Here is a 27,381-nt window from a genome sequence, read left to right as displayed (position 1 = left end):
AAAAAAGACCGCATAAAAACAGGTTTGACTGTATAGAATAAAAATGAATGTTTTCAAAGGAAAGGTATTAGGATTTCATAAATGGTACTAGGAAAATAGTGTTGGGTATCTTGGTACTGGGACAAGTAAAAAGGTACTAGATTAGTACAAAAGTACTGTACTAGGTAAAATAACACCTTATAAAAAGTCGCCCAAAAGTAGCCAACTGCCTGAGCAGTTGGCTACTTTTGGGCGACTTTTTAAAAATTATTTGGCTACAAAGGTAAAAAACATCTGGCAACGCTGGTCCGATGGTTGTTTCAATTTTAATTAATATTTGGAGACAAAGTTCGCCCATGCAAGGACCATGCATATTACAAATGAGTTAAAGAAAGATGATGATAATATATGTGGCAAAGATGGTGTCCGTGAATCCAATCAAAAAGAACCTGATAAAGACAACATAAATAAATCCGACGATGACAGTGATTCTGCGCCTGAAATAGAATCATTTCAAAGTAGTCGAAATAAAGCATTAAATTCTATGAAAAATGCTGAAGATGAGGTTAGGAAGATGAAACTTCAAACAAAGAAATTAAGGAGAAAATACCATGAAAGAAATTTAATGCAAAAAGAACAAAAGGTATTTTTATTTATGGTCAACATTAATGAACCTATTAATTTTTAAACAATAATTATTTTAAATTTGTGTTTTGGACACTAAAAAGGCCTTGTCTTTTCATGTCCATTATGGATTTGGCCAGGCCCACAATAGGATGGTGACATAGCTGGATCATATTAGCCCCCACTGTATTAGGGCTTGACATATCTGGGTAATATTTTAAGAACCATGTTTCATTCCTTTGTTACAGTTTTCTTAACAAATTCGCCATTATTTTTTCAAGTTTGTAACAAATCTTGGAAATTGCTAACTTTGCATCATCCTACTGCTATAAGCAATTCTGGATCAATGTTAGGTGCACAACTCCCCAAAAATTTTTAATGAACAGTCTATCTGAGATATGTCAGGTTCTTTCCCTTGCCCTTCCATTTAGCCACCTCTATTGTGGGCCTGGTCAAACCCATTTTGCATGTAAGACAAAGGAAAATTCTGTTACTGCTCTGTAGAAAATTCTTAATGAATTGTGACAATGCAGGAAGCGCCCTTATACTTTTGTACCATGGAACTGAAGGGTTGGCACCACTTTGTTGATGCCACGTCAGGATTCTGACACCACTGTGTCTTTAAGGACAGACACAGAAACCTTAATAGCTGCTAATTTCATTTTGCACATGCATTTGCATTTGTAGGCTGTCAGGTTTGGGATGGGGACTGTCTGAGAGTCAGCATGCCCAAAAGAAGTGCACTCAACTACTGGGTTAACGTCAACAAATACCCATTTATTCACATATCTATTTACATATACGAGCTTAAGAGCACGAGAGAGAGTTTACACTTGTGCATGAGAGGATAATTGCCTGTAGTTGTTATACACTTGATGAGCTGGTTCCTTGTTCCTTGATTACGTAGACAACCTCTAGATTCGTCTTGATATTAGACATTTTGATAGTTCCTCAGAGGGCAGGTAGGTTGACCCAAGCGGCAATCGGCAACAATGATGGTTGATAGGAGGGTCAGTCCAAGACAGGAGCGAACACTAGTCAACCAACTCTCAATGATGGACAAACTCTCTGTCATTCTCGATCCTGTTCTTTTATTCTGGGGGTCTTCCCCCTCACTGTTTATGCCCTTTTTTGGTAAATTGTAAAGTACATGTCCAATACTGATGTCTTTTTTTTTTTATTATTATTAGTTTTCGATGACACATCCAGAAGATGTCACTCTGGACAAGGAAGAAAATCCATGGGAAAAGATACAATCGCATCCTTTGTGATTTTTTTCTTCTCAAAATTTTTGAATAAAATTTTTCATCAAGTCCAGGCCCTCATAGAATAGCTAGTAGTGTTTATGTAACTGGTGGGGATAATCCAAAAAGTGAGCAATTATTTATAGTGTCATTGTCACAATGCCAGGCTGCAATTTTTAATCATATTTTTAATGTATTTAATTTAATATATATCCTCTTCACCTCAAACTAGTAGTGGCTTGTCCCTGTAAATCATACTTGTTCTTTAACAATAGAGTCGTGCCTATCATCTAACACCTTTCAGGGAAAAATTTTTGATTTGAAATAACATGACTTTCAGTTTGCATCAGAAGTTTTTATATAGTTAATCGGGGCCTCCTGCCGCTAAAGTTTCCATATCTAGTCTCGCCTATCTAACTCCATTCTTGAGATTAGGAAGGACGAACAGACAACAGTGGAAATATATAGGTTTACAATTTTTTCAAATTGCAGTCCAATCACAATGAATGGTGAAAACATTCATTGTTGTTGGGCTTAATTAAATAACAAAAGCTTAATTAAATAACATTCTTTTTTTGGGACAATTTTATCATGTACAAAGTGAAATTAAGTTACAAGCAACTTAAAAAAAAAAACAAAATTATGTACAAATAAAAGTTAAAAATTACAAACATGTTAATAATTCTTCACCCAAAAACCTAATAACCGGTTATTAGGTTTTTGGGTGAAGAATTATTTACAATCCGGTGTTTTAGTAGGAGTTTATGTACAAACATGTTAAAAGTGGATCATACTTATATTCCCAACATATAGTATTTGCATAAATAGAGCATAAAATTTTTACTCATTGTAATGACAGCAATATTTTGAAGTCCCATTAACAGCTTGTCAAGTCAATGATTGACTCAATTCTTCAAATCAGCTTCTTACCTTGTGTCCCTGCTCTCAAATACATTTTTCTTCTTTCTCAGTTAGCTCTTATTCCATTATTTTCTACAAGCTTTCAACAACTGCCCATCATTCAAACATATGAAACACATAAGGATGCCTAAGAAGAAAGAAATATACACAAATATACATGGTTCAGTCAAAAAAATCCAGAATTAGTTTTTTGGCACATCATTTGATATTTTTCAAAATATTTCCCTCAGGCAATATCGGCCAATACCTATTGGCCAATGTATCTAACAATACCAGCCCTTCTGACCATTCCACTTCTTTCTCCAGGGTTAAGACAAATATCTCACTGCTTCACAAGATTTTTATTCCATTCTAATAAAAATGACTTACTGCTTGCAAACCCATTCCATGACCTCCTTTTGCACATCATCATCCAATTTCTATAGTTAAGTACATCTTACATTATTGAGAATGCTGAGCCATGGCTAATCTGCAAATGGTCAGCAACTTCATTGAAAGTGATGGACCAGTTACTGTGGATCAAGGCATTTGTTGCAGCATGGCCATCTTCAGTCTGCCATGAGTTTTCCAGCCATCCTGTATGAAACCTCTTGGTCCATTGGAAGAGTTGTGCTTTTGACAAATCATTTTTGTCATAAACAGTTACCAATTGAGAATGAATTTCACTTGGTTTAATTTTCTCTAATTTCAGAAATTCAATGACTAAATGCTATCCCTCATTGGATGGATAGCATTTAATCATTCCATTTGAAGTAGTTTCTCTGTGCTATGCATTGGCAGTGCTGTTATTGTATGCAAAATATTAATAACTATTCCTACATGCCCACCATATTCTATTTTCCCAGTACAAACAAAATACTTCTGGTTTCTTTTTGACCAAACCAAATAAAATACGATACTACTTCATGTATTTCTGGCACTGTATTATTATTGATATTAAAATGCTTACTTCAGGAAGCTAAATCTTTCATTGAATAAGACATCCTGATCCCAGGACGCTTTTGTCCTGGGATCAGGACAACTTCATCTTATAATTCATAGATAATAAATATAAACTATATAACAAATATATACTGTTGGTCTTTAACTTAAATTAAAATATTTTACAACTTTTAATGGTTTGAACATTATTTAAAATTAGTTTTTAATGGCTAAAACATTTGTGTTTGAATTTGTCATGTTTGGTTTTAAATAACATTCAAGCTGTAAAATTTGTAAAATATTTGAGTTTAAGTTAAATAGTATTGGCATTTATATTTATGTCCATTTTGTATAAATTAAAAGATGAAGTTTTCCTTGATCAGGATGAAAACATTTCTTATTCAAGTAACGATTTTGCTTCAAGCCTGCATTTGCTGAGAGGCTTCCCTCTAAATTTTGCATAGGAATGACATAAATTCTTGCTTCTTCAACATACTTTTTTCATTCCTAAGAACACTAAAAAAAGATGGAGTTCCTCATCATTGCCAAATTTTTATTAGTCCAAGCTCCTAATTTGTGCAGTAAGCCTTATTCCATTCTCCCACAATGAAGCACTGCTCTGTTCTCGCTCTTCAAGTTTTGGGTTCTGTGCTTATTTCACATTTCGTTATCATTAAAAGCAGTAAAGCTTTTATTTTTGTTGATTTTGAAGAAGTAATTTATTCTGTTTAAATTTAATATTAGTGATTATTTCTTTGCTTTTAACAAGTGGTTGTTAAAAGCAAGTTAACATGATAATCACTTGTTAAAAGCAAGGAAATAATCACAAAGGTGTCATCAGCTTCCTTCTTCATTAAGTTGATGACCTGAAACAACTGTAAAGAATTTTGGACAAGCCATTAAAAGTACTAATCAGGATAACTTCTTTAAAACTATATTGAGTTTAACCAATAATAATTTTTATGAAAACAACAATTATATATAAACTAATGATACAGCTACAAAAAATATTGTTTTTAAAAGTTTTGCCATGTGCACTAAAGTTTTCAATAAAATATTGTGCTTGTTTCATTTATTTTCACATTACTAAAATTATATAATTCATTGTTCTTGATGGGCAAAATTATTGATATTGAATACATGTATATTTTTAAAATAAAAGAATTCTAAACAAAATATCAAACACAACAAAATCCAATGATTGCCAGATTATATTGGGATTTATTAGCATTTAATTATTGATAGTAGAAGTAAGTAGTTTGGCATTAAAGGTAGGTATTAACTGTCATCTCTTGCTAAATTTAATTATAATTATTAAATTTAGCAAGAGATGACAGTTAATGTCTACCACTAGTGTCAAATTACTTAGCATTTAATTATTAATAGTAGTAGTAATAAAGCCTGATGTAATCCTGCCTTAATTTGACTTTAATATATAACCTTTGGGTTTATAACCTTAACCAATAAATAAATTTAAATTCTAGTACTCTGTACTGTAATCTCAACAGCATGCCCTTATCTCTCTTATTAAAACATACTAAAAATATAAATTAAAAATAAATACAGAATTGTTACAAAATTAATATATCTATAATTTCAGATAAAGAAAATATTAAATTTGGAAGCTAAGAAATTACCTCAGAATGTATTAGATGGTATAGCTACATTAGAAAAATCAAAATATTCAAGTGAAAATATTGAAAAAAATTTGCACAAGAAGCTAAGATTTTCAAGTGAAAATAATAAAGGTATGTTTATATTTTTATCTGTAAAAAAGAAATTAATTTCTTTTATATTTTTATGAGTAATTTTTTCTATTGATTCTTTATTAAGTATACATTTGTTTGGAGGGTGTATTATTAGTTCCTCCTTTCCTCCAATTTTACTACTAAACACTTTTGAAGGTTTTCTCCCTTTTGTTCACTTAAACTGGATATTTTATTTCTCTACTTCTGTTTAAAAACCTGAAACATACAAGGCTTGACATATCTTTAACAGACTGCACAAAAAATTCCTGGAAAAATGTTCACCAAGGTTCAATCCTAGGTCTCCGGAGCATTAGGCTGATGTCTTAATCACCTTGGTGAGCAATTCTTTCACAGCTTTACTTTGCACTTTATTTGATGGAATTTATCCCATCCAGTACCTATCAGTTGATGCAAGTTTGAAGTCTGCAGAGAAATTATGCAAGACTTGATTTAAAATTCAACAAACATTAAAATTATTTTGGATTACTGGTGAATTCAGATTTCTATACAAATCTTTTGGGTATAAGTGGAAAGTACTGTAACATCTCTAACAAGACTATGCCTAATCTGTATTGTCTAATTGTCAATTTAAAATTTCTTATAATTTTTTATATACAGTATAATACTATTAATCACATCTGATCTTCATACTTAATTTTTTTATTTCTATCAGGTTAACTTTGTTTCTTAATTAATCAAATATTAGTGTTATGTTATATCGGTTTAATTTTTAACAATAAATGAAATATTTATTTAATTAGTAACGATTTCTATGTTTGATTGTATAAAAAGCTTCAAAGTAAATATAACTAAGTCCTTTATGTTCTTATAGAATATTCCAATATTACAAATGATGGAACTCAAGAAGAATTCATCAGCATTCACGGGTTAGTTGATGTAAATTTTGTATTTTAATTTATTTAATGTACACATCTGCATACCACACCAGGATAATGATAAAATAAGACTCTCTACAACCAATAAGCAGTGTAAAGTATGGCTAATCTATAAAAAGCAAATGTTTACATAACCCTTTCTGGGTTCTCTTAATTTGGAAGCATTTGGAAGATCCAGCTTATTTAGAATTATGAAAACCTGAGGAAGAACCCAGAAGGGGTTATGAAAACGTTTGTTTCTTATTGCTTAACCATACTTCGCACTAGTTATTGGTTGTACAGAGTCTTATCTTATTATTTAATGTATTAATAACATAAAATTCAATAAAAAAGTATAAACATTTAGAAAATAAACAAACAGTTTAAATGTTTATGAAATTGCTTTTTATTTCAATTTTTGCTTAAAGCAAAACTTTTATTTCTTTCTTTCTAACTTTAGAAATACTGAATTTATGATATGCAGAGCAAATAGTTTCATCAAAAAGCATACTTCAGTAGATGAAAGTGCAAAAATTTGGAAACATCAGCAACTATTTGGAAACAAAAACAGAAGAGAGTCTGGTAAAGAAAATTTTATTTTCTAAATGAAGTCAAAATCTGCTTTAACTATACTTTTAATGAAAATACTGCAAATAATAATAATAAGACAGTAAAGTTTTGTTAACATGGCATCTGGTATGCTGGTAAATGGTTTTTCAGAAAGTGTAGCTTGCATGTCCAGCTAATCTTTGGGGGAAGAGTATCGGTGCACTGGGTATTCATCTGTATTTATACATAACTAGATAGCCAGTTAATTAAAACTATAAGTATAAATAATAAACATCTCTAAGCCCGATGAGTATATAATGAATTCATTATATACTCATCGGGCTTAGAGATGTTTATTATTTATATATATATATACTTTGCTGGGTAGTGCATTAACTGGCTGAGTGCCACTGGGAAATGTTCTTAGGGCATGGCCATAGGAGTCGTCCTCATCCAGTGCCGTATTTAACCAAGTAACGTTATATCTAAATTAATATACCTCTGGAAGTGAAGACTCACTCGCGGTCTGGGTGGTGTAATTGGCAAGCGCACTGCACGGCAAGCGGAAGTTGTGGGTTTATTCCAGAAGGTTCTAAATTTATTTATTTAATTTATTTAAATTATAATTATTAATTTAGTTAAGAAATGGCACCTAACGTCTACCTCTAGTAACAAATTGCTTTATCATTTAATTAACCAGATTATATCAATCATTTAATTAGCCAGATTATAGCGCGACATTTAAGGTGATAAGGTGATCATTCATTAAAACTATAAGTAGTAATAAAATTTAAAACTAAATTAAAATTTTAAAAATTTAAAACTCTGGTTTTTATATTGAAACAGAAACTGAAACTGAAATTAAAAATAAAATCAAAGTGAATTTATTTAAATTGAAATTAAAATTAAATTAATTGAAACATAATATTTCAGAAAGTGTAGATAAAGTACTTGTCCATCTTGATTGATTTGGTTATATATTTCATCCAGGCAGTCAGAGCTGAATCTCTATTTATAGCACTTCTATGTAAAGTGTTAGTTTTGGTTTGGTTCTGGTGGTGATGAAACATTTTTCTTTTAATATGTAAAATATATATGATATAGATATAGAATGAAGAATAGATCTATATCTATGCTACATTCTATAAAAATGTGCAAAGCACAAAGTAAGATTTTAGTTAGTGTGTTCTTGTTTTAAACTAACCAAGAGTTGGAATAATCTGGAAAAATTGAAATGGTGTGTTAAACAATCATAAAAGGTGGATTTGCACAATTTTGCTTAGGCGAAGATATGTAAAATTGTATCTAGAGAATTGAAAAGAACAGGAAAAAATTTCATTGATAAGTTGGCACTGTGTCTGTCCTGAAGATCCTGGGTTAAAGGAATTTCACTGTAATAATAACAACTCTCTTGGCACTTACTACCTTGTAATTCTGATGAAACAGGGAACTATGCTGGCTGGAGCATAGTTCCCTGTTTCATCAGAAACAGCCCATGCCAGTGACCCTACCAGGGGAGAAATGAAGCCAAGAGTGACTGAACCCACATCGGTGGAGATTGACAATGTTGAATTAGCAACAGCTTGTTGAATTATCAGCAAATTGCAGCAACAGAATCATGAGTCATTTTGTTTTTTATATCACATGTCAGCTCTTGTATGAGTTTTTTTTACAGTTGAAGTTTCTGTAGTTGAATGAGTAATCTGTTTAAGATGATTTGAAAAATTTTCCAACTTGTATCACAGCTCAACTGTTGGTCTCAGTAAGGTAAAACTAGTAAAGCCAATTTTAAATTTACAAGAAAATTCTTTAAAAACTTCACAATAGGTTAATAGAAAAAAAACAGGGCTTCTTCAGTTTCTTTCATCCTACAACCTTTTCACATCTCACAAACAAACAGTCTTAAAGTGAAGTCAGCCTTTTATTGTAGGCTCTTAACTACCTGAATATACAAAACATGTAAAAATAATGTCCATTTACAATGTCTAAAATTATAAATGTATATATATTAATTAATATGCCTTTGTGTCCTTAACTTAATTTAAACTTATCTTCGTCTACTACTACTTTATCAATTAACGGGACTGGATATACTGGATATTAAATATACTGGATTTATGGATGCAGCAATTAGGTCTTACAGATCAGAAATAATATAGTTTATTAAATCACCTGAACACATACACATTAACATTGTGTTTTGGACCTGTTTGTCCCTCATCAGCAGGCATTTAAAAGACATTTTCTACAATTAAAATAAATTTTGTTACAATCATAAATAAACATAAAATTCCCGACAATAAAACAATAAAATTCTTACAAATTCTGGGTTTTTAAACACATTCCACGTTCCAAGCATATTCAAAATCAATATTAACCAAACAATTCCACACGTATTCCTGTTTTTTAAAACATAAATAATTAAATTCAATAAATTTATTGGTTTAAAACTTACACCAAAACTTACTTCATTGATTGTTCACATTCAGTTAAACCTCACCCCAATCCATTCCAATCCTTCCTTTTATACGACTCCCCCTCTCTTCAGTCAATGATTCCTCTGATGATTGGTGTATCTCTCTTCCAGTATTATTATTTATTCTATCTGTTTGTTTAATTATATTGATGTGTTCGTATAATTGTCTTTTATAATTATTTTCCTCTTTTTTCTTTATTTTCAAGGTATTCAAATGAATTTCGCAACCTTCTGAATTAGTGTTCTGCCACTGCTGAATTTTGCATATTTTCCCCTAATTGCTCTAATATATTTACTTAATCTTATTTTTAATTTTCATTTTGTTTTGCCAATATGTTTTTTTTTTTTTTTTTGGGTTACAACTACAATTAAATGAATACACCACATATTTTTCTTCGTTTCTATAACACAGATATTTTTTAGTTGAATTTATTTTTCTGGTATTAAATTAATTCTACTTCTTACTATTTTTTTAATTCTTTCAAGTAACTGTGGAACATATCTTAATTTAACAAATTTTTTCTCTTTATCCATTAATTTTAATTGTTTATTATTTTCTAATTTTCCTATCCATTTATTCGGTAAGTCTTTTGGATAATCATTTAAAATAAACATATTAATTATTTCTTCTTGTTTTTGTGTTTCAGTCTCGCTTGTTCTTTGTCTTATTTTATTCGTGTACATTTTAAATATGATATATTTCATACTAACTTTGAAGTTTAATAACTCCTGTTCTTTTTATCAAAAGTATTAGCATAGTGTCTATTAATAGATAAAAAATGTATTATTAGCATAGTATCTATTTACATTTGATAGTAAAAAAAGAATATGATCATTTAAAGTAGAAATAATTTCATTACAGTGAAGGATATGATGTCAAAGAAAATAAAGCAGTCTTTCTGTGGAAAAGTTTTACGAATACAAAGTTGAAAAATTTTATTTTCTATTTCATACAGAGAAATAAGCTCATATACAACTTAATTGCATACAGGTATTGATTATTTAGTTGGACTGAATATAGCTGAAGTGTATCTAAAATAATACAGTAGTAAGGAAGTAAGCAATATGTACTTTTGGAAAAAGAAGATTTTATGTATTTTAAGAAGACTGTGTATAAAATAAATATAAAATCTGTCTTCTTGGTTAATGGTTTGTTGATGTGTGATTTAAATATACAAATTTTATATTGTGTATTATAGAAGGTATTTTCATATTTTAGTTCTGTGTAAAATGAAATTTTTATATATGATCATGAAAAAAACAAAACATTTATTTGAACATACAGTGGTGCCTTGTATTAATACTTTGAATTTAATTTGGTCTTCTGATAAAGGTTTAGATTTTAATCGTTTACAATGGGTAACCAAACTTTTTTCACAGCAGGCCACATAATAGAGATTGACAAGCACAGGCCGCATAATCATTTTATTTAATACAGTATACTGAATACACAAAAAATAAAGACAAACTATATATTTATTCGCCAATATACAAACATGATTGCTGCAGCAAGCTCATAATCACTTTTCTTGGAAACTTCATTGCAGCTACACAAAAAGTGCTCTGATATCCAAAGTTGCAAAAAGTTGTCAAATTTTTTATTTCACTGATTTTTCTAAAAATTATATTACTGTCAGATGCAAAAATCAGATTGGATCAATTTTGGCATTTTTACTTACACTCACTTTAATTTTTTACATAGTAAGTTTATTTACAATCTATGGTTTTTCCATAGTGCATGGCACAGTGTGGCAGCGGGCAAAATAAACTGACCTCAGCGGGCAGCGCCGGATAAAGGGGCGGGCAAGCCGGGCGACTGCCCGGGGCGCCAAATTTTGAGAGGCGCCGATATAAAAATAAAATATTTTTTTACATTCATTATTTTTTTTAGATTTTATAAATTAAAATTGATCATTTTTCATGAGACATCGTATTTATATTTTTATTTAAAAAATCTATACTTATCTTTGTAAATAATACTTTTCCTTTGACAATAGAGTCGTGCCGGTCATCTATTAACTGCTTTCGGGGAAAGTTTTGAATTGAAATAACGTGACTTTCGGTTTGCATCGGATGTATGTGTATAGATGTACAGTCGGGTCCCTAAGGTTTCCATATCTGGTCTCGACTTTCATCTATCTAACTCCATTCTCGAGATTAAGGAATGACAGGCATACAACAGACGGACAACAGTGGGAATTTATACGTTTACAATTTGAAAAAATTCCAGCTCAATAAATTACTATAGCAAATATAATAAATTACTATAGCAAAAACTTTTCAAACTTCGAAGTTTCGAGGATATTCTGATGCCACAAATTTTGCAATAATCGGCATTTTAGGGACACACCTCCTCCTCACTTCGGCTGGCCAGCAGTAAAAATATGAAAGATAAACAAAATTTTACAAAAACAGCTTATTCGATGTTCTAAAAAAATATTTAATATTTCCGCGACATATCTGAGGCGATATAGTTGTGTGTCGCGACACGCGGGTTGGGAAACACCTATCTGAGGAATATCCTCACAATATTTTGCAAATGTTCATCCTCACCTGTGTCACGGCGACTCTTTCAGGCCAACATGTGACCTTAAAATCTAATACCATGCAATCTAACGAAGCTCCAAATACTTTTATTTATTGTATTTTTAAATTTAAACATAATGAATGGTAAAAACTGTTTTGTAACTCTTCATGAACACACATGCAAACACAGTAAAGCAAGGAAAAATCAATCACAGATAACACAAAATTACAGTGCACTCAATTTGCAACTATTTTCTTGTTAGGCATAGTAATAGGAGGACTCTTACTGACGTTACCCCTATAATTGTCCTTTCTACTTCGCTCTGTATTTGTCGTGTTTATCAGAGACTATTCGGATTGATGTGCGAAGACAAATGTTTTTCTATTTGCTAAATTCCAGACATCGCTAAAATGCAATAACACGAGTGTCTAGACATCGTTAAGAAATTTGAAAGAAACGTTATTTGGTGATAAGATTATCATTCGCAATGGAAAATCGGACATTTACGAATTCAGATACTGAAGAATTCTTCCCTAAATCAGTTATAACTGAAAACATCCGCTGACAGTACTTATTGGTAGTGGCCGGATGGCCGAGCGATCAAGGTGGCAGCCTATCGCTCTGGGGGATCCGGATTCGAATCCGGACGGGTGGATAAATCCCCAGGAATGTTTCAGGGGTAAGCCATCTGGATATATTAGGCCCGTCCCTCACCACCCAGCCTCCCCATTGTGGGCCTGGCCGAACTCATAACGGGCTTGCTAAGAGAGGCCCTCTTAGTGCCCATAGGGCAGAAACAGTTAAAAAGAAAAGTGCTTATTGGTGCTCTAGCACAGGGATGGCGAACCTATGGCACGCGTGCTTAAAGTGACACGTAAGAGAAATCATCTGGCACGTAATGTATCATACGATTTCTGTCTTTTTCAATCATCCTTTCTGTTTATCACCTGATCATCTTTTTTTCAATCAGATTTTTTACGTTTATTCGAATTAAAGAGTATTCGTTTAATTTCTTTAAATATCATTATTCGAAGTCTAAGACATTGGCACGCATTAACATCTTTAAAGCTAAGTATGCTTACAATATGGCACGCGGACTCAAAAAGGTTCGCCATCCCTGCTCTAGCAGAACGGCGTTATATAGAGGAAGATTGTATCGAGATTCGATTATATCCTTCTCGTACAAAGATATTTTTTTTTTTTTTTTGTAACTCTTTCCGCCCAGTGGGCACTAAGAGGGCCTCTTATAGCAAGCCCATTATGGGTTCGGCCAGGCCCACAATGGGGCGGCCGGGTGGTGAGGGACGGGAACCGACGTATCCGGATGCACCGCCCCCCGAAATATTCCTAAGGATTTTTCGACCCGTCCGGATTCGATCCCGGGTCCCCCAGGGCGGCAGGCTGCGAACCTTGACTGCTCAGCCATCCGGCCGCTCGTACAAAGATATTAGCGAGGTTGAGGCCGAAGTTTTCATCGCGAAAACGTGTACGTCAGACGTTCGGCGCCGCTTTCCTGTAAGTGTAGAAGTTTGGCAATGGCCTTTGGAATGTCGAGCATGTTTCCACTGACTTTCCAAACACCATTGCCAAACAGAGTTACAGGAAAGCGGCGCTGAACGTCCGACGTACACGTTTACGCGTTGAAAACTTCGGCCTTAACCTCGCTATTGAAATGAAGCTTTATGTTCATAAAGCTATGAAAGTACTGTACACAGGATCACAAATGAGTACAAATTTTTTAGGCTTTCTCTCGAAATACTTTTGTTTTTGAAATTATTGGAAAAAAATTATAACACTCACAAACCGACCAACAGGGCGATTTAAATTATTTTTAAGTCATGAGGGGTTAGAAAACGGAATTTCAAAAATTAATTAATTTCTGCGGACAACAAATATTTTAATTGTTGACGCGCGCCAACAATCTTTCTTTTTCGATTATTTCGAAGCGCTTTCGTTTGTTGGAGAAAATTCTTACGATTTTTGAGAATGAGTAAAAAGAGGAGTTTTTGGAGGTGGATTGGAAGGATCTTCGGACGAAGACATCCAAGTGAAGAAAAGGTTGAGGAGAGAGAGGAAGAGGCTAATGATCCTCTTCCGGACGCAGAAGTCAGTGGGCTTCCGCCGGAATCTTCGGAATATCCGAAGGAGGACGAAAGTCCTCCTTCGGATATTCCGAAGATTCCGGCGATGGAGGACTTTCGTCAGAGTCCTCGGAGTGTCAGAAGGATCCAGGCGTCAGTGGGCCTTCTTCAGAGTTTTGGGAGTCTTTCGAACCTACAGAGCGGGAGAATCCCGAGATTTATTGGGACAAAGCCAAGCTAGCAAGACTCAAACAGGCTTTCGTGGAGTACGAAAAGGAGCTGGAAATCAAAGCCAATTTCCAGCGCGCAATGTCCAGAGGTCCGCCTGAAAGTAAAGAGAAGTCCAAGATAGGCTGGAACTTCTCTTTCTGTTTCGGGAGAGGCGAGAAATCCAATGCTGACGTTTATCCAAACAACTTTCAGCAATATTGCAACCAGGGATACGATAGCCAATATCTGGGTAAGTGCACATTTTGGCAGATTGCGAGTTCTCTTCAGTCGATTCTTTCTTTGACGAAGTATTTAATATTGGATTTAATTTTGCAGACATTGCAGAGTAATCCGAGAAGCAAGTTGGCGTACGTTTTGAGATTAAGAAGGTACTGCACTGGAGGAGTTCTTTAAACAAGTGGAAAGAATTGTATCGATTTGTGACAGACTCCCGGATTGGACATTTTAACCCAAACTTGACAGTAAACCCGGATTTGACAAATAACCCGAATGTGACAGTAAACCCGGATTTGACAAATAACCCGAATGTGACAGTTTGCCTCGGATTTGTGACGTTAAATCCCGGATGTGACAGAAGGATGACACGTAAATGGATACCTGTATTTAAATATAACACAGCAATCACTTCCGATGTTTGTTGTTTAAAGACGAATGATGGATGGTTCTGTCTCATTTTACATCAGCCAATGAACTGATTTTACAATCTATCTAAAGTTGTCAAAATCATAAATTTTGAACCTGCTATATTTGTATTTATAGATGAATATACAGTATAATAAAAAAGAAATTTTGTATTATCTGCATTCTGTGTATTTTTAATTCAAATTTAAAGTATCCGGAAGGAAATGATTAATCATCATTGTGGAATATGCAATTTTGAATAATTTTGTTTTCTGTTTTTCATATTCTGACATAAAAATTTCATTTAATAGCAATCAAGTGAATCGATAGACCAAATTCGTGTTAATTTGTTGTGAACAGATTTTAAGCTCTTGTTTGGCGATATAAAACTATTTATACAATAATTTTATTCCTGAATTACTTGTAAATATTTTATATCTATTAAAATTTTTCAGCGTATTACGTTTGAGTTACATATCGATTGGTGTGTTGTTTGTATACGGGAACGCGAAACGTGGGCGAGTGCCGAGGGGATTACTTCTCGGAGGTCTTTCTTTGGGAAACTGCCCCTATTTAAGTGCTACAAACGTGAAGAAAACCCGGAAAATTGCATGTAGGCTGATCACGTAGTTTTGCTGATTTTGTCAAAGCATGAACCCATGACCAAGTAACTACCAATTTTTAGTGGTTTTATCCACTTGTCCACTGTTGGACACGTTTTCGATTTCTTTGAATACAACAGGAATTTTGTACAAATTTCATTTGCTATGAATTTTGATTTTAGGAATTTATTTTTTCTAAAATGTTTAAAATAATCTATTGATTCCTTTAACAGTGACATTACTAAACTTAAATCAGTGTCAATTTTTTGCATATTTATTGCAACGTAATAATATTATCATTAAATACTTTAATGTTTAGTTCTTTTAAATCTTTAAAAATGAAAAACACTTGGTAAATTGATTGAAAATTTGCACAATTAATTATCAAATTATTGTAACATTTTTTGCAATCTTTGTGCTTACTCAAAGTTTTTTTTTTTTTTTTTTTTTAGCTAGCCAACCTGCAATATATGCAATACACTGATTGTCTACTGATTCCAATTCATTATTTATTATATTAGGTATGTTATTTTTTCAATAATATTTGGCGATTTTGTTCGTTTTTCTAATTCATTCAGGTTTGTACCTGACAAATTAAGAAATTTTTACTTTAATAAACTTTTTTAATAAATTAATCATATCATACATTAAAAAATCTTCGATCCATTCCTTAATACAACATCCGATTTAACTATTTAAGAGTTTTCTCAAAAGTACCTTGATTTAATACAATATTAACCAACTGAATATTAATTTTTGTAATTCATCTAACCACTCAAAAGAATGTCCTTAATATCATTTGATATGATAGAATAATTGCTAGTATATGCCCTAAAACTTGCTTCCACTCAAAATAAATACTTATAATTGTGATCACCATAGTCTGATTTGCTATAATTGTGAAGCTTCGGAAATGGGTCTAGAATTTGTGCAAAAAAGAAAACGAAATTTTTTTTTTGTTTTTGAATAGAAACTAATTGTAATAATAATTATTAAAATAATTTTATGTTGTAAAAGAAAACCGTCAAACGAAAAAAAAAGGAAAACGAAAAATGAATATTCTATGTCCACAAAAGGACATGGTTGTAGAAATTTCCGAAAAAGTCGGTCTTCTCAGGTTGAAACAATAGATTAATTTGAGTACTGAGATCAAACATCTTCGATAGGGATCGAATTGTCAGTCGAGATTGACTCATCCCACGATCTGGGTTCCGATCTCGTTACAATTCGTAATGTGGGGGACCAATTGGAGAGCGGGGACAAATCGGCATCGACCTATCGGAATGTTCGAACTGAGACTCAAAAGAAACTTATAAAAACCGTCAAAAAAAGGATGTGTCGTTCTTGGTTCTTGGATCTGTCTCTCGCGATCTTAAGACTTTTTTTCTGTGATCTTCTGCCGTTGGATTTCATCTCCTTTGGAATGTCACTCGCTCCCCTGGAATTGTCACCCGCTACCTGAATCATTCCTTCTACCGGAACCTTCCCTTAGAAACTGAACAGTGCGCCCCGGGGCCATCAACTCTTGCGAAAACACCGGAGAACTTTTCTTTTGGACCTTCGTCATCCGGAAAAGAGACTCAGAAGATTTGACCTCTGTCGCCCGATAAAAGTGTATTGTTGTTGTAAGCACCTTTTGTTATATAATATAAACGGATTAAGGATGGATAGTCTGTCTCTGAGAGTTTCTTTCACTCCCACACGTTGGTCGTGACCGCGCAACAATCCTGACTAATGCAGTCGGTCGGCAAACCTCACATAATTTTGGATCTATTATTATCTTAATTAATGCCATTATCTTCATATCCTAAAACTCTGTCTTTACCATAAATTAACACTTTTTTTTAATATACATTTCATTTACTGATAATGAAGAAATGGAAGCTTTGCTTGGTAAGTTCTCTAATTTTTTCTGCACTAACATGATAATGTTTTTGTTAACTCCTGGTCCTAAATTAAAGTTTCTTAAAATTCTATGAAGGGTTTTTGTAGAAGGTAAATGATTTAATTATACTAATACAATTATAATCATAAAATATTTAATTTATAAATTATATACTTTTTCACTGTAGTTTTCCGCATATTGTTTAATTAGTTAACCCTTTCATCTCTTAACATTAAGTGTTTATTACAACATTGTTCACAGTTGTTTTGACCACTATAAACAGTCACTTCACTATAAGTGTCACTTTCTTCTACATGCTTTTCATTTTTTTGAATTATTCTCCTCATATAATTGATAATTTTACTGAAAAGTAAGCTATTTATCTTAATTAACATACTATACATTAATTTAGAGGGTTTGACACTAAGACTTAGTTTGAATAAATGACTGAGGCTAAAAATACGGTTTAGGTAACAAATGAAAGCTCTTATGCTGTAAATGATGTCACTGAATAAAGATTTGAAAAAGATGCAAAAATTCAGGTGTGGTGGAGTGGCATAATTACGATGTTGTCTATGTGAAGTAGCGATTGCAATACCGGTATACCGAATACCGGGATTTTGAGTCATTTGTACAATTTTGTAATACCGGTATTCACAAGTTTAAATACCGTTTTTTCGGTATTTACTAGAAATTTTTTAAATTGTCTCCACTATACGTTCAGGGGTCGCCAATATAGCAAAATAGTATACGTTTTTGTTTTTATGTCTCCCTAACGGGGCGAAATGAATTAGACTGTAAATACAAAGTTGCATCGTACAGTCTAGAGAAGTGATCAATATGTAAATCATCCAAAGAGGCGGGCCAAAACTGTCCTATTACAGCTCAGAGCGATACTGCACACGCGCAGGATTCGTAGTCTGATATTCGTATCTGTGAAAACAAGATTGTAATTGTGAAGAAAGTGCGTACTATTTCGAAAAATTTTGATATTTTTTTTAAATTGGTGAGTTTGTTATACACATTGTATTTACATATCATACTTTAGGGTTCAAAATATTTTTCAGATTTATTATACAGGGTGGGCCAGCGAAAACGAAACGGCAGAGTGTTCGTGTTCGTCCAAGCAAAGCGCTCGGACAGGTCGATTTTACTCTCGAGGGGACATCTTTTGCAATAAAGTTTTTGCGATTCTGAATATTAACTAAACAAACATTTTTTTCGAAATAAATTCTTGTTTAGTTACTACAAAATAAATGAGTTTTTAAAATTTTTTGTTTGTTGTATTCAGAATCGCAAAAACTTTATTGCAAAAGATGTCCCCTCGAGAGTAAAATCGACCTGTCCGAGCGCTTTGCTTGGACGAACACGAACACACTGCCGTTTCGTTTTCGCTGGCCCACCCTGTATACTCATATTGAGCACTGAACACAAGACCGTGTTATTTATCAAACACCTGGCTTTTTCCACCTTTATTAGTTGAGACGAGGTCTTATTTCACTCGTTTCGGGCATTTCGCTCCTCTTCAGTCAACTAATAGAAAATAATATATACGGTATTCTAAATAATACGAGGTATAATATACACCAATAAATCGTATAAAAATTATCTTGAAACGTACCGTTAATTTCTTGAACTCAAGGGTGCGTGTGTACAGCACAAGTTCGGATGTCAAATTTACTATGACAAATGTACAGAATCTACGTACAGCTGATTAAAATATAAAATTTCTTTAAAAAATATATATATAAACATACAAACTTATTCTGTTATAAATTTCGGTGTATTAAACATATCCGATATTAAGTCTTACTTTTTGAATTGAACGCAACAAATCTTTTATCTTCTTATTGACGAACTTCATTTTAGTTCTGTCTTGATATAATACCAAATCCAGAAACTTATTACTTTAATCAAGAAACGTATTTTTTATGTGGCACGCCACTCATTATTGCGCTGCTGTTTGTTAACTATTTGCATATTCAGTTGGTTGTGACCAGTGGTGATATTCGAAATAGTTAACAAAGGGTTCGCTAGCAGAAAATTTTTCTCTGGCAATCACCGACAAACGAAATGGAAGTTTTGGCTAGAAATAAATACAATACCTTTTCTTGCAATATATCTAATAATCAGTGGCGTATTTGGAACGTAACGAGCCCTGGGCGAAGACCAGGTAACAATAGTATATTAGTGCTGTCGACCATTTTTTTTTTAATTTTAGGCAGAGAAATTTTTCACTCCGAATGCACTACTCATAGTAAACATATGTCATCATCTCTCGTAATACAATATCCTTTTTATTTCGCTGTCCATAGCCCGACACGTGTTTGACGGCCATCTTGTATTATCTCGCGCGCGTGGAATTGTGGGATCTCTCTTATGACTGGATCTAGTTTCAAGAATCTTCAAGAATTTTTGAATCGATCGCGATTAAACCTCGTTTCGGTCGAGATTGAAACGGTCCAGAGAGATCGCACCAAGGCATAGTCCCCGACCTTGCTCACAATCTAGATTGAACTGCTCGGTGCGAACGGGGTATAAGGCTCTAGTTTAGTAGTATTACAGAGTATAATACGTATATTTTAAATATACTAAAAAAAAAAAAAAAAAAAAAAAAAAAACCACTGAGAAATAATCCGTGTGTTTAACAAGGTTCGGAAAACTGAAAATTTTAACAACGGGTTCGGCCGAAGCTGTGCGAACCCGCTGAATATCACCACTGGGTGTGACGATCTGAATTTACATAATTATCTTCGTAGCCAAATTAATCCAAAAATTCTTCCGTAGCCAAAATTAGCCAAACAAACTTCAAATTTTTCCATAAAATGCTTAAAAAATGTTTTATATTTTATAACTATAATATTCGCAACCAGTTCTCGTTTATATTTATAGTTAAATTTTTATTTATACAATTCTTGGAATTTATGATAGCTACACTCTCTTTAAATTTCCTATTATAAGCATTCTTTTCTTTATATAAAATTTTTGCACCATCTTGATTTATGTTACAATTGTTAAGTAGGCAGTGATCATGAAATACAGAATTTAAACGATTATATTTTAAGTCAGCGACGTGTTCTTTTAATCTGACATTTAGCTTACGTTTTGTTTCTCCAATGTAAATACTAGCATTATTACAAGTGCATGGAATTTCGTAAACGACATTCTTTGTTTCTTTTACACTTTTCTATTTTGCTGTATACTGTTTTTATTTTTTAACTGGGATTTCAGTTTTTCATATTTAGGTGCAATTAATTAATAAACCCATAATAATGAATAAGAATAACTTTAAAGAACATAAAAAAATCTGTTGATAATACTTCGGTTTGGTTTTATTATTTATATGATGAAAAGAATATGGTTGCACAATGTAAAAAATGTTCAAGAGTTATTAATTTCGTTTTCTGAAGTAATCCTTGTTTTGTGTTAATTATGGAACATCGTTACTCTGTTCATTTTTAAAATAAATGCATCCTGTAACTTAATTATAAAATTCATTACTAGTTTCATCAATGTTATAATATCTATAAATTATAAATCAATATTCCTATACGTGAAATAATAATTTTCATTAAAAATTATGTAAATTATTTCATAGAATTAAAAAAATTGTTTTTGTATTAAAAAAGTGTCACAATAATATCATGTTAAAGATCGAAACAGAAAGAATTAGTATTTCAGTTGTCTTCCAGTCTAACATATAGGCTACGGAAATAATTTTTCAAGAAATCTTAGCATTTCCCTTATCGAATGACAGAAGGTAGAGATACTCCTTCAATACTAAATTTTTGAAAGATGGAAAAAATTCTCAATTCAAATTTTACAAAGACAAAGGTATTCTGTATTACAATGCAGAATATCCCGGAAGAAACAATATTACCGATTATTATTCGAACACACTTCAACCAACCGGAATATACAAATCAAAAGACATTCCGTACATTCCTTATTCGGATTTTGACATTCCAGTTCGTAAGGAAATGGACTACAGACCATTGTTTGCTCCAAAGCTCTAGCATCGCAGAGATGCGACTTCAGTGACTCCACTCGTACTGGAAAATTTACAAAAGCCACAGCATAGGAAGTATTTACTGGAACAGGCATTACACTTCCCGATCAAGACTCCAACAAGAATGATTTTGAAGAAAGAACAAAAACTCGAAGCAAAGATGCAAATGCCAACTATCAGTTTTTTCGTGGATATAAAAATTTAAATGCATTTTGGAAAAATCACAGAAAAATAAAATGGATCCGAAATCTATAAATAAGAAAAAGAAGCAGATTGTATCCATTCAAATTTATGACTTATCGACGCAGAATAATTATTTTCTACCAAATCAAAACATCAGAATTGTACTTTTGATCACTTGTCTTACAAGATCAGAGCTAAAAAGTGAATATTGTCACGTAAGTATACTGTTATCTACAAAATATTCTATCCAATAACTTTGTAAGTTCTTCGCCCATAATTAACAACAGAAGATCCTGAAATCCTGGAAAATTTTTGAATTTCAAAAAACCATTCCCTACGTTGGACAAGTTTTGGGAATTTTGCTCAAGTTTGGGAAAAACTGTGAAAATAAGTTAAATTATCATTAGCTTCTATAAATAGTTCACATCTACCATTCATTCTTACACTCAACTTCTGTCGGGTGTTCTTAGACTGTGAAAAATTTTATCTTTAAAACTTGGATAAAATGTTCACACATTAAGCCACAAAGCCACGTCAAGGCGACACCCATTTTGTGGTAGTTTTTTAGCTTCAGAAACTGACCCTGATTGCTTGACAGAGAAACAATCAGAGAATAAAACTGGATATTCCTTGCTATTCAATTTAGTCAGTAAACTGAAACTATTTCCTAAACAAATCAATGCTTGTCATTCTAATAAATTGTTGTTATCGCAATTCTCTGTACAAATTGGTCATTTAAAACTAAATATAGCAACGGGTATAGGATTACTTTCAAAACATAAATAATTCATATTAACATATTTGTATATTAAAAAAATATATATATATAAAATACTATGTAAGTATAATATATAGATATATTTAATTTATAATTAAATTCATAATACTAAATAAATAACATAATAAAATTTAGTTATTGTTGTTTTTCAATAGTTTAAACTATCGCAAAACACTAAATAGTAACACATCATAGTTTTAGTGGCGGCATGATCTCGCCACGTTGTGTTACCGTCATAGGACTCTTGTGGCATTTTATAGACAGCGAGGCCATTCGCCATCCCACCACGTCCTGATAGTAACACCGTAACCGGAAATAAAACTCTTACCTGACTATTATCAAAGTGAAAGTTTAATCTTGTGGATAAATATTTGAATTTTCCCTTAACAAACTTTTAATCTCTCTTTAATTGATTATTAAATAGGGCCTGTATCGTATAAACTTGATATACTAAACATATTTTTAAACTATGTTTTCTGTTTTTTACCTATAAATTACAATTGTAAGTGGAATATTTGTGTGATCACAAATCAGCTTAGTTTGTATACATATTAAATACAACTGTTTATTATGATTATATTAATACCTAATGAAAGATTGTAACTAGTTTAAGTGAAAGTATTTCTTATCCGAAAAAATGGCTTTTATTCTATTAGATTAAAGAGCATCTAGAAAAGACTTTCAACCAAGTTCTAAAGAAGTCCTTTAAATTTATTTTTTGTTTGGAAAATATAAAAATGCGATATTAATTAAAATTTATTTTTATTTAAAATTTTTTTATGTTTTCGAAAAAGAAAAGTGTTAGGCCAGGAACACACATGCGTAAAATTCAGCGTAAAATCTAGTATAAAACAGAAAACGTAAAAATTTTTTGAAATTTTGGCTGAAACAGAACTGAAAATAGAGTAGAGCGTGTCTCTACTTTTTACGCCAAAATTCCTCCAATAAAGAGAAGTATTTTCTGTGACGTCAAAGTAGACACGTGCTTTTTATTCTAACAATGGCGGTAACGAGGGTTAACCCTACAATTGTGACGGTCTCGAAAAAACAAAAAATAAATGAAATACAGGGGTTTATCGAATTTGTTCGACCACATCAGTGTCATGCATAAAGACACTGTATTTAAACAACGTTTATGGATGGCTGTAAGTGCAAAATTTCAAACAACAGGTAGGTCTTGTAAAATCGATATATAGGCCTAGTATTTGGATCACACGTTCTTTACTTGAATTCGGAATATAAGTCTATTAATTTAAATTTTCTATATTATAGCAGAGGAAGTGGAGAAAAAAATGGAAGGTACAAAGGGATAGATAGCCTATATGAGAGGAAAAAGTTAATAAAATTAGCACTGTTGGTGGCAGTGATGTTTCCTATTCGGCCAGAATTTTTACGTATGTGTGTCCTGGCTTAAAAGCGTAAAACTGAAACTGAACTGAAAGCTGATTTCTGTTTCAGTTTTCTGCCACACATTTTTACGCATGTGTGTTCTTGGCCTTAGGCCAGGAACATTTGTAACTAATGTTTTATGCTATTTTTTCATTTCGTAGTTTTGCAATTATCTTCATCTATCCAATCGAGCTTTTATGTAAGTTGAAGACCTCAGCATTTATCTGTAAAATATATTGTCTTTCTCCACATAAATATAGGCCCATACAGATAAATGATATCGTATTACATGCTTTTACCATTTTTAATATTATTAACTAATTTGTATTATTTTTTGTCAGGTTTTCTTCTTTCTGAGTGTATAATAATAGTGAACATTAAATAAAAAGGATTTTAAACATTTGCTAATCAAAATTATTTGTATTTCACGTGTTCTGCTTTGTATGAAAGAAATGAATAATAATTTTACTTGGAGATGAATTCTTATAATTGAGCATTTGGTAGAGACTTTAATGAAAATATCTATGACAAAGTGTAACTCAATACTCAGACGTCTAACGCAAAATGTAATGTTTCTCAGTAGCGCGTTATAGATTCAAGGATTCCAGACAAATTTCAATTAGGGGGTCCAAGTATAGTGTAGACTTCACATATTTTTTTCGGAGTAATTTTTTGGTAGAAATATTTTTTTGGAAGAGATTGGTTTGGAGTTCTTTGCTGCTCGGGACTCCGGGCAATTGCTTTTTTTTTTTTTTTTTTTTTTTTGATTATAGGATAATGTGCCACTAATATTAAAATCATAATAAAATATTTTATTTAAATGAGGCGAGGAATTCAGAATATAAGGTATATTCTGAACTTACGAAATACTTTCAATGACTTTCAAACTATTACTTTATTTGAAATTCAGACATTTCTCCTTGTTTGATGCAGGAAAATTTTGGAAACATAATTTATATTAAATAAAATGTCAAGGAAACAATGATAAAACCAATTACCGCTGATCACTGAACACTTGTAGTTAATAGCGGGTTCGCTTATAACCAACAGAATAACCAAGTAGAATTTTCTGACATATATATCGAGACCAGTTTAAAACTCTCTCTGGAGGCACTCACGCTTCAGAAATGCCCATCTGTTGCATTCCATTAATCCAATTCAACAATAATACGAAATTTTATATCAACTTTTAAGATGAGTTTGTTTAATTTTATCGATCTTAAAAATTTCAACTTTTAAAGTAATTATTTTATAAAATATTACAAGAAGTATATCTCACTGATAGGTAGTTTAAGCCTGTCACTATAACTACGTATATGTCCGGGTTCCTCAACGCTGAAGGCAGCTCACTGACTAAAGCGTTGAGGAACCCGGAAACGAAAATGGGCGAACACTTCATGAATTTTTGGAGGCAGTTGGTCTGTCTCAAATATGTCTGGTCCCGTCCCTCACCATCCAGTCGAACCCATGATAGGCTTCGTTGAAAAGGCCTTCTTAAGAGTCGGTAAGAGTCAAATGAAAAATTATATATCAGTTGAATTTAAAGATTTACAGTTTTTGGTCAAACAAATTAAACTTGTGTGGATGCCGGGAGGTGGACGGAGTCGCACCTCCTTTTTCTCGGCTAACAGGTCCGTGAGACCTGCCCACGTCAAGATGGCGGCTCGGTTTTGTTACGCGTCACGCGTTACGCAGTGAGAATGCGGAAGAGGATGGGTCCGACGGTAGAGCGGCGGCGATACTCGAATAAAGGACATCAACAACATATAATAACAACAACAACGATTTATTAAGACTAAAGCAACAGATACAATTAGGGCGAGCTACTGTCGCCTAAGTTCGGATACGCGGAGGGAGAGTTTACACGACTTTGGGGAAGTCATACCTCTTAATCCGAGTCGCTCTTGTTACCAGCTAAAGTATCCTCGGCAAGGTATTCCTTCGTAGATGTCGGGTTCCCTCGGGACTTGGGACGCACACACACTGTCTAATCGACACTACGTAACCGACCCCCTTTTCCTCTCTCGTCGCCCTTTTATCGTCTCGGTCACGTTTCTCGGTTTCACCAACCAGCATTATTCGAATGTTGTTCCTCATGATTCATGTTTTCTCCGTGGGAACCAAACAATAAAATATTTTATTATTAGCGTTTTGGTTCCGGCGGGTTCGAATTTTCACACTTGTTTCGCAGAAACTCTTTACTAAATTTCATTGACATTCTATCGAATATAAATTATAATTTGCATTAGAGTATGTTCGATTTAACAACGCCCACCAGTGGCCAAGCGGTCTTCGTTCCTCGAACACTGGCGGACTGGCTACGTGGAGTTTTTCGGGTTTTCCCCACGTCTCTAACGCCTAAATAGGGGCTGGTTTCCCTTAAAAAGACCTCCCGAATGGCACCCCCCTAGTCAGATCGCCCTAGTGATGCGTTGCCATACCTAAACAATGTTCGATTTAATCATTATATTAAGAATTAAAAAGAATCATCTATAGAAATACTGAATAAATATAGAACAAATTAATAAAATGTTTTTAAAAGTCTTACTTTTTACTTCATTGAAAATCTCCTGAATCGTTTTGTCTGCAATAATCGCAAATACTTTGTTACATAAAACAATATTTTGCCCGTTGTTAACAATTTTTGTTACAAGATTTCACAATTATATGAAAATAAATTATAATTTCTGAGAACTTTACTTCAAAAATTCCAAATGACATTTCAAAAAATATTAAAAGTCATTCACTATAACAAATAAAAATTATAAAATATATTTTACAAAATGCAAAATATTTTAATCGTTAACCGGATCCGGATTCTGGGCCATTTATACTCCAAGAATTTTTCATGGGATGTCGGTCCCGGATAAGTCAATTCTAGTCCCTCAGACCTGGCTAGTCCCATTGTGAGCCAGGCCGAACCAATGACGGATGCGATTAAAATATGCTTAAACGTAAGATTAAAGGGCATATAAAAATAACGACTAATTTGGAACAATAAATTTAAATGGGGGAATACATCATTTGTTGAGAATATTTGAAAAATATATTGATTATCTGTCAAGAAAATGGACATTTGTAATTTTAAAAGTAAGTGTTTTAACACCGATTACATGGCTACAAAAACTTGTTTGTTTTTAAATACAGGATTCCTACTTCGTCGAAAGATTTTTAAAACTCATAAATACGACTGGTCGTTAACGATTTTGTAAATAATCGCCAGCGAGTTTAAAAAAGTTGTTAAGTAAGAAAAATATTACAATGCAATTTCTCTGCGTGCGTTCGAAACAGTACCGCCATCCTCGCTAAACGCAATCTTAAAAGAAAATACATGCAGCCAAAAGGTAGAAAAACGACGAGGGTGGGATTCGAACCCACGCGGGTAAAACCCAATGGATTAGTAGTCCATCGCCTTAACTGTTCGGTTACCTCGTCTTAATCCTAAGGTGCACCCCTATCTTTCGATACATGCATTTTCGCCAACCACTCCACTCAGAATATTGGCTGCAGTAGCGTGGCGAGTGATCGGGTGATGACATTGTCAATAACACGGGAAACTGCTCACAGCGTAAGCATTTCGTCTCTCGAACACTGAAAACTTGATTTCGACTCGGGCGATGTGGCGTTTTCCTGTCTGTAGTGAAATGCCTTTCTACCTTACTAGATGAAAGCCGTTTACAAAATAGCGTTATTATTGACACACCTATGTTCAAGTATGCACAATTCAGCATTTATTGT

General features: G+C 32.9%; 1 protein-coding gene and 1 non-coding gene across 2 annotated transcripts; one reads left to right on the top strand and one right to left on the bottom strand.

The window, feature by feature from the left end:
• The first annotated feature begins 280 nt into the window (after positions 1-280).
• LOC136976819 (uncharacterized) lies at positions 281-10,433 on the top strand. The gene is made up of 5 exons (XM_067272203.1): positions 281-622; positions 5,290-5,437; positions 6,270-6,324; positions 6,773-6,894; positions 10,200-10,433. Exons 1-5 carry the CDS (start codon positions 347-349, stop codon positions 10,265-10,267), a joined length of 669 nt encoding a protein of 222 aa, XP_067128304.1. The 5' UTR covers positions 281-346; the 3' UTR covers positions 10,268-10,433.
• A 16,563-nt stretch (positions 10,434-26,996) lies between these two features.
• TRNAS-ACU (transfer RNA serine (anticodon ACU)) lies at positions 26,997-27,078 on the bottom strand. The gene has a single exon. It is a non-coding gene; the product is annotated as a tRNA-Ser (tRNA).
• Positions 27,079-27,381: the final 303 nt, after the last annotated feature.

This window comes from Centruroides vittatus, unplaced genomic scaffold, assembly GCF_030686945.1.
Source record: "Centruroides vittatus isolate TY-2023 unplaced genomic scaffold, ASM3068694v2 contig_425, whole genome shotgun sequence".
Classification (NCBI taxonomy): Eukaryota; Metazoa; Arthropoda; class Arachnida; order Scorpiones; family Buthidae; genus Centruroides; species Centruroides vittatus.
This window is presented reverse-complemented; position numbering and strand designations above follow the sequence as displayed.